General features: G+C 41.0%; 1 protein-coding gene across 3 annotated transcripts in view; it reads right to left on the bottom strand.

Annotated features, from left to right (window-relative positions):
* LOC124716897 overlaps nucleotides 1-13,436 on the bottom strand; it is a 289,921-nt gene that overhangs the window by 37,111 nt on the left and 239,374 nt on the right. For all 3 annotated transcript variants that reach the window (XM_047243455.1, XM_047243453.1, XM_047243452.1), the window contains 2 exons: nucleotides 10,345-11,016; nucleotides 2,354-2,539 (listed from right to left, as the gene is read on the bottom strand). In XM_047243455.1, coding sequence (XP_047099411.1) covers nucleotides 2,354-2,539; nucleotides 10,345-11,016 — 858 coding nt within the window. The remainder of the gene's footprint in view (nucleotides 1-2,353; nucleotides 2,540-10,344; nucleotides 11,017-13,436) is intronic.

Here is a 13,436-nt window from a genome sequence, read left to right on the forward strand (position 1 = left end):
TACGCCTAGTTTATTTCTGCATGGCCTATTTGATCTGGAGATTTGTGAAATAGCTGATCATTTGGGAGCAGAGCAAACAATTTTCTCAATAAGGGTAAAGGTTAGGTGAAGAATTTGGAAAGGAAGACAGAAATAACGGTTAGGTTGGGTTGGGTGGTTGGGTTGTTGGGTTGTTTTGGGAAAGCTGGCCAGACAGCGAGGTCATCGGTCTCATTGGATTAGGGAAGGATGGGGAAGGAAGTCGGCCATGCCCTTTCAAAGGAACCAACCCGGCATTTGCCTGGAGCGATTTAGGGAAATCACGGAAAACCTAAATCAGGATGACCGGACACGGGATTGAACCGTCTTCCTCCCGAATGCGAGTCCAGTGTCTAACCACTGTGCCACCTCGCTTGGTAATAACAGTTAGGGAGAACATATACAGCAAATAGGAAGGTAATACAAAAACAAATATACAATATCACAAAATTGAAATATGGATCAAAAAAGCTAGAAAAGTAAAGACAGAGCACTTAAATATGGACAAGGACACAGAGTTAGAGTAAGTAGCATAGAATTAAAGGGAAGTGTAAAATTATAAACAGTATAACAGCAAGGGGGAGTTCTCATGCAAAAAAACTCCATTGAGCAACTCTAAGCAGAAGAAAGAGCAACAAAGCAAAATGCTGGGAACACAATGGAAAGCTACCTTACTTTTGATACGGATAACTGCCAGTGTTCTGTCATTGTGATAATGTATTTGAAATTAAAATAAAAGATTGCCAACTGCAATTGGAACTTCTTTCAGTAGAGGTGGACACTATATCTGTGTGCATACACATTCTGCAGTCTTGAACTCAAAAATAGAGTGTATGTATTTTGATGAAAATTATCAGTGAAAATCCTTTTATGCCAATGCTCCAAACCAACCCTGTCTATATAATAGAAAGTTAATCTGTCAGTCAAACGACATGAAAAGTTCATCAGCAAAACTACTTGTTATGTAAGTATCCTACAGAAAAAAAACATCATTAGAACTTCTGTGTAAAAGGAAGTTCTATTATTTGGATGCAAACTTTTCTATCCACATTGAGGACAGAAGCAACTGATTAATTAGCAGTTTTTAATTAAATCTGAACAGAAATGTTATGGATTGCATGTGTGAAGTAGCTCAGTAATGTTACTCAGTACTATGATCAGTGAGTGAGTATTACACAAAGACATGGCGTGTCGCTTGTTTCACAACACCAAGCATTAAGAAGCTGTACTAGGGCCAATACTGTAACAGGCTGCTAAATTTAAATGCACCAAATAAGGACAGTGTCATGAGAAGGAAAGAGTAACACTACAAGAGCAGGTGAGCAAAATAAATGCAACCTGACCAAGGCTAATGTTAACTTTGGAAAAGAAATCAGGGACAGATGACAACCAGAGCTGTTTGCATAACATATGTATTCATTACTGCGTAATAAATATGCCAGGAGATGCCTAGAACTGTTTTGTTACTGTCTGAAACAGCTTGTTATTCAGACGTTTTCTTCCCTGCTCATAGTTAGTGCCATATTGGTACTTTTTTAATTCATTCAATTTCTTATCCTCTGTGGGGCGAGCAGATAGTGACACTAAGTACTGAATACATTTCTTCACTTTCCGTGCTTCCTTTTCCGCATGTAGTATGTGTCGAGCTCAGACAGAGTTGGTGGTATTCATAATCCTCCGATTCCTTACTCTTAGACACATCCCACACACTATGTCTTGTGAATTCAAATTCACTGTCTTGAGTTGTGTGGAAACTGTAAGTATCCAACATAAATCAGTTATACCTATCTAAAAGTTCAGTACAATGTTAAACATTAAATTTATGCTGAGTGTAAAGATCATTTTTATTTTACAACAACCCACTGCACTATTAACATGAGTTCATATTAATGATTATTTATCACATTTTCTCATTGTATACCGCAACAATCGATGAAGGAGGAAAGAAGCAGGGTGATTTTTTTATTTTTTATTTTTATTTATTTTTTTATTTTTATTTGTTTATTTATTGAGAGTAGACAATAAATGAAGCAAAGAGTAACTTTTCTTAACTGTCTCATTCAGGCAGAAGAAGGTTGACAAATTTTAAAATAAGATTTACTCATAATACAGTAGTAAAAGTATGTGTTTTGACAGTACCAGATGCATAAGGTATAAAAGTCATCATTCTTGTCGTCCTTATGAAGAATGAGTATGCTGCTTGGCAGGGACTGAATGAAGTACAGAGACCATTAGGGTGGCTGGACCCATTCCAGACTACAGTCAAAGTGGCCACTTTCAGTGATAGCATGTTGCCTGAATACAGGTAGCAACCTACTACAAAATAAGCACTAACCTGAATGCGTCAACCGACAGCCGGTCCACCTCCCTCGACTGGATGAACACTGCAGTGACAGACGAACTCACACATGAAGGTATGTGGTCATCCTTTAGCTTGTATGTGCACACCGCTGTTTTGTCCTGGACGTAGCAGTCACAGCCCCAAGTCCTCCTCGGTGGAATGCTTGGAGGGTAGTGGTAGCTGCAAAACAGGTGAGAAATATGTAGGCATATTCTCTTAACATAATTAGTTTAGATTACTTTTCTTTTGTAGGAATTTTCAAAGGCAAATACAAGAAATATCTCTTGAAGCAGCTGGGAATATTTACCACAGCCACATAGTATTTTTACTCACTTTCACTTTCAAAATTTGCTATCAACAATCTGTCTGAGATGAAAAGTAGCTGAGATTTTCACAAGTACAACACTAGAAGAAAAAATGATTTGCATTATCATCTAGTGTTTCTAACTTCAGTATGTAAAGTAACAATATATTGTTACATTCTATCCTGGATTTTCAGTGTATAAAGTGGTGACTTATACAGCCATAAGACTCTTTGACAACTTTCTGCGCAAGTAAAACATCTGACAGGTAGCAGAAGTGTTTTCGTATGTAGATTAAAAATGTTTCTCTTTAACGTCTTGAATACCATAGCATAATGGTTCAATGAAGCTAATATTTATACAGAAAAAACACAGTAAATGGCCAAGATGCAGCCACGTAAACAATTTCCACACGTTAAAAAAAATGTTTTCCAAGTTTACCAGATGACCCGTTTCACATCATAATGTTTATAGTGAATATCATCTACTGGGCATGTTACTAACTTAGCAGTATATTAAATTTAATTTTTAAAGTTAACTGTGCAAGAACGAAAATCCCCTTTAAAAATATGTAAAGTACATAAAGAGACACTTGTGTTTGCCAGTACCAACCTGTAGAAGATGCAACTCTTAGCACAGCCAACACAAACATACATAAAAAAATAAAACAGTCTTAAGCTGTCTGGCCTAGAAAACCACAAGCCAGTTCACAAAAAATATAAACTAAATATTACTGTGAAACATCAGTACGTGTATTTCAGTGTGTGTCTCAACCTATTTCCGACTTTCCAAACTTCAACAAGTTCTCCTGCATACCTTGTAGGATCAGCACTCCTAACTATCTCTGAGGAAAGGCTAAGCCACAGTCTAGACAAGAGGTCACTTTCAGACTAATACTTCCAATTTTTAGCACAATGTACTCTGTTTCAAAACTTCGAACACATTAAAACTGTCTTGTCAGACCAGGACTTGAGTGCAGAACCTTGGGTTATAAGCCACGGCTGGATAGCTCAGTCAGTAAAGCCATCACCAGCAAAGGCAAAGTTCTGGGTCTGACTCCCAGTCTGTCAAACAGTTTTAATTGGCCAGGGAGTTTCAAAGCAATGTACAATTGGCTGCAGAGTCATAGATTCATTCTGAATAAAATAGTATTGCTAGCTTTAGGAAGTGTAGGTCTCTTCAAGGGAGGGAGGACAAGAGAGGTGAGGGATTGAGAATGAGGCAGCTACTCAAACATAAAAAAATAAAATAAAAATAAATAAAAACATACTAAAAAAGAATCTCTGAGAATGTGAGAAGGAAGATGGTGCCACAATGCTCCTGATAAATTAATGGTGAGCAGGAGGGGTGGGGCAGTCATATCACAATAATCAATTTTCTTTCTTTCCTCTCAGCTGAGACATACTAGCCATAAGCCATAGTTTAACTGGTTTTTAAACATGGATAATCTATATGGAATAATATTTCACTTGGTGAGTAGATTTTTTTATTTATCCAGATACATTTTATTTTCAAAAATTGATTGTTTTTATTAATATAACCACTTCGTAATGATTGACTCTTGACTTTGATCTCATATTCTGGTTACATCACATGATAAACGTCATGTTGCACCTTGCCAGAATTGTGGAAGTGTCTACTTTTATTTAATCGATCATTTTAGTTTAAATGGGGCAACATACAGGGTAATATTACAACAGTGAACAATGAAATTGAAATCTACTGTTCAGAGGTCCAGCGACATGGCATATGCCAGAATGAGGCGCATAAGGAAGCAAAAGCAAATAAATTAAACATGTGATATTAGTACATTTAAAGAGAATTCCCATGATGATTTACATATGAAATACGGATGTGAAGGAAACGACCAAGAGGGAAGACCAAGGATTATATGGCTGAAAGGTAAGCAGGAGTGTACTGAAAAAATGAAGTGAGGGCTGGACCAGAGTGAACATAGAAAGATCGAGGGAAAACAGGACAAGATGGTGAGGTTTATGTTAGATGGTGAGGTTTATGTTAGAAACAGACCCAGCCTATGGCTATATATGCTTCAAGATGATGATGCTGGTGACAACTTCCAGCAAGAAGTGTCTAGTAACCACAGTTTAGTCAGCTATCAGCCGCCTTTAGTGAATCACCTGTCTAGTTAAAAGTTGATTAACTCTCTACAGTAAATTGTTGATTTCTTAGGATGGATAGGAAGTGTGACTGCTGTGTACAGACACAGGAGAAGCTAGCCACTGTTCGTGAACAGCTGTGCGTGCTGATGGCCACGGTCAGCCGTCTTCAGGCTGCTGCCTCAGAGTGTAGCGGCAGTGGGGAGTCTGTTGCATCGCATGGTACACCCCAGGTGTTACATGCTTCACCCACAGTCCCTGCTGCCGAGACACCTTCGCGGGTATCGGGCGCAGCTGGGCCACCCTCTTCCCAAGGGGAGTGGCGGGTTCAGCGGCGTTCGCGGCGCACGAGGCTGAGGGTCAATGTGGAGGCTGGCCGTGTGGCATTGCCCGCTCTGCCTGTGAGTGGACGTGTGGCCGCTCCTTCAGCAAAGTCCGAGCAGGAACACGGGGGGGAGGGGTTTATTAGTGATTGGGAGCTCCAATCTTAGGCGGGTGATGGAGCCCCTTAGGGAAATAGTGGAAAGGTCGGGGAAGAAGGCCAGTGTTCACTCTGTCTGCTTGCTGGGGGGTCTCATCCGAGATGTGGAGGGGGCCCTGCCGGCAGTGATAGAGAGCACTGGGTGCACCTAACTGCAAATTGCTGCTCATGTCGGCACCAATGACTCCTGCCATCTGGGTTCTGAGGTCATCCTCAGTTCATATAGGTGGTTGGCGGAGTTGGTGAAGGCAGAAAGCCTCGCTCGCAGGGTGGAATCTGAACTAACTATTTGTAGTATCACACCCAGAACCGATTGCAGTCCTCTGGTTTGGAGCCGAATGGAAGGCTTAAACCAGAGGTTCAGACGATTCTGCGGAGATCTGGGTTGCAAATTTCTCGACCTCCACTATCGGGTGAAGAAATGTAGGGTCCCCCTGAATAGATCAGGCATGCACTACATGCAGGAAGTGACTAAAAGGGTAGCAGAGTACGTGTTGAGTGCACATGTGGGTTTTCTAGGTTAGAGAATTCCCTCCCTAGGCCCGACAAGAAGCCTCCTGAGACACGACAAGGTAGTAGTAGGCAAAACGCAACAGGGAATAACAATATTAATGTGGTAATAGTAAACTACAGGAGCATCTATAGAAAGGCCTCAGAACTGCTCTCATTAATAAACAGTCACAATGTCCACATAGTACTAGGGACAGAAAGTTGGCTGAAACCAGATGTAAACAGTAATGAAATTCTAAACTCGGAATGGAATGTATACCGCAGAGACAGGCTGGACAGTGAAGGAGCACGCATGTTTATAGCAATAAAAAGTACAATAGTATCGAAGGAAATTCACAGAGATTCAAAATGTGAAATAATTTGGGTGAAGGTCATGGTTAAAGCAGGCTCAAACATGGTGATTGGCTGTCTCTATAGGCCCCCTGGCTCAGCAGCTGTTGTGGCAGACCACCTGAAGGAAAATTTGGAAAATATTTTTAGTAGATTTCCCAATCATGTCATAGTTCTGGGTGGAGATTTTAATTTACCAGATATAGACTGGGAGACTCAAACACTTATAACGGGTGGCAGGGACAAAGAATCCAGTGAAATTTTTTTAAGTGCATTATCTGAAAACTACCTTGAGCAGTTAAACAGAGAACCAACTCATGGCGATAACATATTAGACCTTCTGGTAACAAACAGACCCAAACTATTTGAAACAGTTAACGCAGAACAGGGAATCAGCAATCATAAAGCAGTTACTGCATCGATGATTTCAGCCGTAAAAAGAAATATTAAAAAAGGTAGGAAGATTTTTCTGTTTAGCAAAAGTGACAAAAAGCAGATTTCAGAGTACTTGACAGCTCAACACAAAAGTTTTGTTTTAAGTAAAGATAGTGTTGAGGATCAGTGGACAAAGTTCAAAACCATCGTACAATATGCATTAGATGAGTATGTGTCAAGCAAGATCATAAGAGATGGAAAAGAGCCACCGTGGTACAACAACTGAGTTAGAAAACTGCTCTGGAAGCAAAGGGAACTCCACAGCAAACAAACATAGCCAAAGCCTTGCAGACAAACAAAAATTACGCGAAGCGAAATGTAGTGTGAGGAGGGCTATGCGAGAGGCGTTCAATGAATTTAAAAGTAAAGTTCTATGTACTGACTTGCCAGAAAATCCTACGAAATTTTGGTCTTATGTCAAAGCGGTAGGTGGATCAAAACAAAATGTCCAGACACTCTGCGACCAAAATGGTACTGAAACAGAGGATTACAGACTAAAAGCTGAAATACTAAATGTCTTTTTCCAAAGCTGTTTCACAGAGGAAGACTGCAGTGTAGTTCCTTCTCTAGATTGTCACACAGATGACAAAATGATAGGTATCAAAATAGATGACAGAGGGATAGAAAAACAATTAAAATCGCTCAAAAGGGGAAAGGCCGCTGGACCTGATGGGACAGCAGTTCGATTTTACACAGAGTACGCAAAGGAACTTGCCCCCCTTCTTGCTGTACCGTAGGTCTCTAGAAGAGCATAGCGTTGATTGGAAAAGGGCACAGGTCATCCCCGTTTTCAAGAAGGGACATTGAACAGATGTGCAGAACTATAGACCTATATATCTAACGTCGATCAGTTGTAGAATTTTGGAACAAGTATTATGTTCTAGTATAATGACTTTTCTAGAGACTAGAAATCTACTCTGTAGGAATCAGCATGGGTTTCAAAAAAGACGATCGTGTGAAACCCAGCTCGCGCTATTCGTCCACGAGGCTCAGAGGGCCATAGACACGGGTTCGCAGGTAGATGCGTGTTTCGTGACTTCCGCAAGGTGTTCAATGCAGTTCCCCACAGTCATTTAATGAACAAAGTAAGAGCATATGGACTATCAGACCAATAGGGTGATTGGATTGAAGAGTTCCTAGATAACAGAACGCAGCATGTCATTCTCAATGGAGAGAAGTTTTCCGAAGTAAGAGTGATTTCAGGTGTGCCACAGGGGAGTGTTGTAGGACCGTTGATATTCACAATATATATAAATGACCTTGTGGATAACATCGAAAGTTCACTGAGGCTTTTTGCAGATGATGCTGTAGTATATCGAGAGGTTGTAACAATGGAAAATTGTACTGAAATGCAAGAGGATCTGCAACAAATTGATGCATGGTGCAGGGAATGGCAATTGAATCTCAATGTAGACAAGAGTAATGTGCTGCGAATACATAGAAAGAAAGATCCTTTATCATTTAGCTACAATATAGCAGGTCAGCAACTGGAAGCAGTTAATTCCATAAATAATCTGGGAGTACGCATTAGGAGTGATTTAAAATGGAATCATCATATAAAGTTGATCGTCGGTAAAGCAGATGCCAGACTGAGATTCATTGGAAGAACCCTAAGGAAATGCAGTCCGAAAGTAAAAGAAGTAGGTTACAGTACACATGTTCACCCACTGCTTGAATACTGCTCAGCAGAGTGGGATCCGTACCAGAAAGGGTCGATAGAAGAGATAGAGAAGATCCAACGGAGAGCAGCGCGCTTTTTTACAGGATCGTTTAGTAATCATGAAAGCGTTACGGAGATGATAGATAAACTCCAATGGAAGACTCTGCAGGAGAGACGCTCAGTAGCTTGGTACGGGCTTTTGTTGAAGTTTCGAGAACATACCTTCACTGAGGAGGCAAGCAGTATATTGCCCCCTCCTACGTATATCTCGCGAAGAGACCATGAGGATCAAATCATAGAGATTAGAGCCCACACAGAGGCATACCGACAATCTTTCTTTCATGAACAATATGAGACTAGAATAGAAGGGAGAACTGATAGAGGTATTCAAGGTACCCTCCGCCACACACCGTCAGGTGGCTTGCGGAGTATGGATGTAGATGTAGAAGTAGATGTAGATGTTAGTGCTTTATGTAGATTTATATGCATAAATTCATAACAGCTGTGTATGGTAACAAAAGAGTTTGCATTTACACTGTTCATCTTGTTAATACATATTGATACATGTTAACACATATTATTATACATTATCTGAACTGTGGCAATGTACATCCAACATTATTAGGACAAAATGGTTGGTTGGAAAGCAATGAATATTTAACTGTAATTACATATAGTTGTGTCTTTAAACTGTGCAAAGGAAATTTTTCTCCCAGTTACAGTGTGACTTCTATGACTCCCAAAAGTTGACAATCAGCAAAAAATGACCGAAAAAGCAAACTTTCACTTGAATATCATCATGTATGTAGCCCACTTTGCAACTAAAATGCAGTATTCACACACCAACTAAACGTAGATATTTCCACGATTCCAACAAGGTGCAACACATTCATATTTGCCATTTGATGTAAATTGAATATGAGCTCAAAGTCAAGGGTCAATCATTATGAAGTGGGTAATTAACCACCAAGAGTCCTCTGGCCCCGGTAATGACATCAGTGTGTTAAGAAAGAGCACCCATGAGCTCTTTCAGGTACCATATGTCATATCCAGGCGGAGCCACTTTTTGATGCTGACTGCTATGTTTCACCCTTCCAAATAATCCCAGGCATTTTATATGGGACTACAACTGGATGACTGAGTTGGCCATTTGAGTTTCGACAGTGTGCCTTAGTTTTCATCAAACCAGGAATGTATGTGTGCAGCCCTGTGAGCATAACTGTTGCCATCTTGATGAATGGCAGTGTCCACAGCATGCTCGTCATGAACAAAGAGCAGTACTTTGTAACCAAGAATGTTGAAACAATATACACAATCAAGTCCACAGTAGCCTGATGAGTGGGTCCAAGACATGTTATGAAAAACACCCCTAAAACATCACACTGTCATCTCTGGCCTGAATTACACTCACTACACAATGTAGATTAAATGCTCCAGAGGGGCATTGGTGAGCTAGACACCCTGCATCGTGTGAAAAAGAGGCAAAATGGTGACTTTTTGGACCAGATTACACCTGTCCAGTCAGTTCAGTCAGTTATTGTTCTGTTTTGGTTGTTTCAGTAAAGATTTCAAGCTTTATGTTCATCATGACCAAAGGCCTTCTGTGAGGTACCCAATTCCAAATATCCACTGCATGCAGTTCCCTTCACAATGTTTACTCGTAAACTGAGATGGAACTGCATTGGAGGACAGTAGCCATTCCTGACTTGTTTGAAACTGATTGTCATTGGCTAGAGACAAGAGTACCTGTCTGTTGGTATCTTTTTATGACCAATGTGTTACAGGGCTGCAATAGGTACACCACACCTTGTAGATATGTTGGATGGCCTCCCTTCATACACTGACAAATTAGGCCACTTCATTCATGATACCTCCTTTCTGCCATTCTATCAAGTCTCCATGCTGATCTATCTCACTGTACAGATTCCACATGACCATCTGGTCACTATGCACTACACTGCCCTGACTTACGTCAGAGGTGGAGGGTCACATGACCATCTGGTACCAGTCCCACAACATCTACAGATCTCCAAAAGAATCAGCAGACTCTTTCAATCAGATGCCTAATATTTTGTTCAGTGTGCTTAATAATAAAGGAAATAAGATAATTATAGAAATAAAAATAAACTGATATCCTTAGCAGTACTCACTGTGGCATCGGCAAGAAGATGATCATCGGGAAACTTGGCCTGAAATAACTCTTCGAGTATCCAAATGGGCTGGAATGGTAGCTCGACGAGAAAAAGCCGCCGCCTCCACCGCCATATCCACCGAAGAGCCCTGGCATCATACTGTAGCTGGAGGTGTAGCCCGGAGGACTCCACTGTGAGCCACCACCAGGATAGTAGCCACCCGGATAATGACCAAAGCCTGGAGATCCAGGGTAACCTTGCTGGTAGCCATAGTAACCACCACCACCACTACCACCACCCCCCGAGTACGATGGGTAACCCTGATGGTAGCCTCCGTAATGGCCAGGATACCCAGAGTAACCACCCGGATGGTTTTGATAGCCGGAGTAGCCCTGTTGGTAGCCAGGGTATCCAGCCTGATGGGTCGGGTAGCCCGGATAGGCTGGCGGGTGGCCTGGGCTGTACGCTGGAGGTGGCTGGTTTGGATTGTAGGCAGGGGGAGCATGGCCTGGAGGGCTGTACGGTGGTGGGGCCTGCTGCGTGCCGTGGTAATTTGGGTTGTACGGTGGCGGTGCCTGTTGAGTGCCGTGATAATTTGGGTTATAAGGAGGTGGTGCCTGTTGTGTCCCATGATAATTGGGGTTGTATGGTGGCTGCCGTGGGTAGTCAGCTGTCTTGCTTCCCGTACCACTGCAACAAAAATATACTGCTATACAAACAATGAAAACTCCAAGTAGGAATAACAACAACTTACGAAAAGACAGGTTGCTACTTACCGTAAAGAAGACAGATCAAGTTGCAGACATGCACAATTACAAGACACTCACATAAAGCTTTCAGCCCCCCCCCCCCCCAAGCACACACAATCACACCTCTTGCACATATAATTGACAACTCCAGCATCTCATGCCAGAACAGTGTGTATGTCTCTCTTTTACCGACTAAGGCTGTGGCCAAAAGCGTTGTGTGAGTGTCTTTTAAATGTGCCTGTCTGCAACTTGACATGTCTTCTTTACGATTTGTAGCAATCTGTGTTTTCCTACATTGTTGATATTCTGCTACACAACTGCTCAAAATACCTTTCCTCTCAAAGTAATACTACTGTACTATTTTTGATTAACAAAATCGAAACAGCACCACATAAAATCAGGGCTAAACTTTACATGGACCATCACTGTGCTGTACTTGTTCACAATATAATGCAAAAGTATCAAAGTGTCACACCTGAAACAGAGTACAGGAGGATATTATATGGTAACCAATAAAATATATACATAATTTGTACCTGTGCCTGTTCTATTAGTATGTTCTTAATGATGTCATCTGATATACTAATACTGGTTGTGATGACAAAATGATACAAACTATGCACCTTTTATGGACGGTACTTTCAATTTCTGTTTCTGCCATTTACAGCACTTTCTTTTATTAGTATACACAGCACTTTAACACTGTCAGTCTTTAACTATTATTAATGGCTCCATCTCAAAGGCAGACTTTACATTTAAGGCAATTTATCTGTAGTGTAGTCCAAGGTTTAGGTTAGTTTGAAAGGATTTAATTCAGTTGCATTTTGGCAAAGCCAATTTACTTGAAAGTGGAATCTAGATTGTGATGATATACAGATCTGTAGCCAGCTAGCTATGTTAGCCTAGAAGCTAAAAGCTTCATTTCCCATTATTTACTGTTTGTTTGAGCCTGAAATCTACCAAGATACAGCAAAAGAATAAGAAGAAAATTTCACATTAAATTTCTTATAAAGTCTTTGAGTGTGTTTTCCCATGAAAATGACATGGTCTTCTTCAAAAATTCAGTCTGATCACTGTTAGCACATAGTGTGTTAAGGTAGTTGTTATGTTGAATATTTCTCCTGCGATCTAAGTGAAAACTTTGGAACATCAACGTGTAGTAGCACCCACAGATCGCTGTGCCACACCAAAGTTGGCAATGCAAATCAGTATCACAGACATTAGGGAGGTCTTGTTGCAATCCACAAGGATGTATGGGAAACACTCCCCGAGACCACATCTCCCCTCTAAGCACAGCAGCACCCTCACACTGAGGTCAATAAACGTTGAGCCTGCAAGAGCTCTGTGTCCCGTTTGTGACCTCAGCTACAGTAGTCAACATCATAGTGCAAGACAGTGACAGTTAAAGTTTGGGATGAAATGTTCTGTTGTAAATGATGAACATTCTACCTCAAGAGAACAGTCTGTTACTTAGTGCATCAAGTAATAGTCAATGACAGTTGTAAATTATCCAGTGCTCCCGTCACAAAGAACAGTGTCAAAGTTAAGTAAATCTTTTATTCATTTATGTAATAAAGTGAACTAATGCTTCATGTGTTCTAGTATGATGAACCTTCTTCCAGAGCAATCAAAGAACCCACTGTTGCGGGCGGACGAAAGTAGTTTCGGCTCGTCGCAATACATTGTGTCTACCAATAAGGTGTTTCCACCATCTCTTGTGATGGCTGTTATTAACACACACTTACAAGTTAGTGTGTGATGGATCCTGAAAGTTTCACCAAAAACTTGTGCAAAGTAGGCTTGAGGCCACAGAAAGTGTTTGTCACAATTTACAGCCAGTCCATCCCTCCTAGCTGAACACAAGGGTTTTAAGTTGCAGATTTTACATTAATTAGATTATATTCTGTGTGGCATCAATCAAGAGCCAGTTTAGTTTTGGAGGGAGTGAAGGGAGACCAAAGCTTGAATAAAGTATGTTGTTGTGGTCTTCAGTCCTGAGACTGGTTTGATGCAGCTCTCCATTCTGCTCTAGCCTGTGCAAGCTGCTTCATCTCCCAGTACCTACTGCAGCCTAATTCCTTCTTAATCTGCTTAGTGTATTCATCTCTTGGTCTTCCTATACGATTTTTACCATCCACGCTGCCCTCCAATACCAAATTAGTGATACCTTGATGCCTCAGAACATGTCCTACCAACCAATCCCTTCTTCTAGTCAAGCTGTGCCACAAACTCCTCCCCTATTCCATTCAATACCTCCTCATTACTTATGTGATCTACCCATCTAATCTTCAGCATTCTTATGTAGCACCACATTTAAAGCTTCTATTCTCTTCTTGTCCAAACTATTTATCGTCCACGTTT

This window comes from Schistocerca piceifrons, chromosome 9, assembly GCF_021461385.2.
Source record: "Schistocerca piceifrons isolate TAMUIC-IGC-003096 chromosome 9, iqSchPice1.1, whole genome shotgun sequence".
Classification (NCBI taxonomy): Eukaryota; Metazoa; Arthropoda; class Insecta; order Orthoptera; family Acrididae; genus Schistocerca; species Schistocerca piceifrons.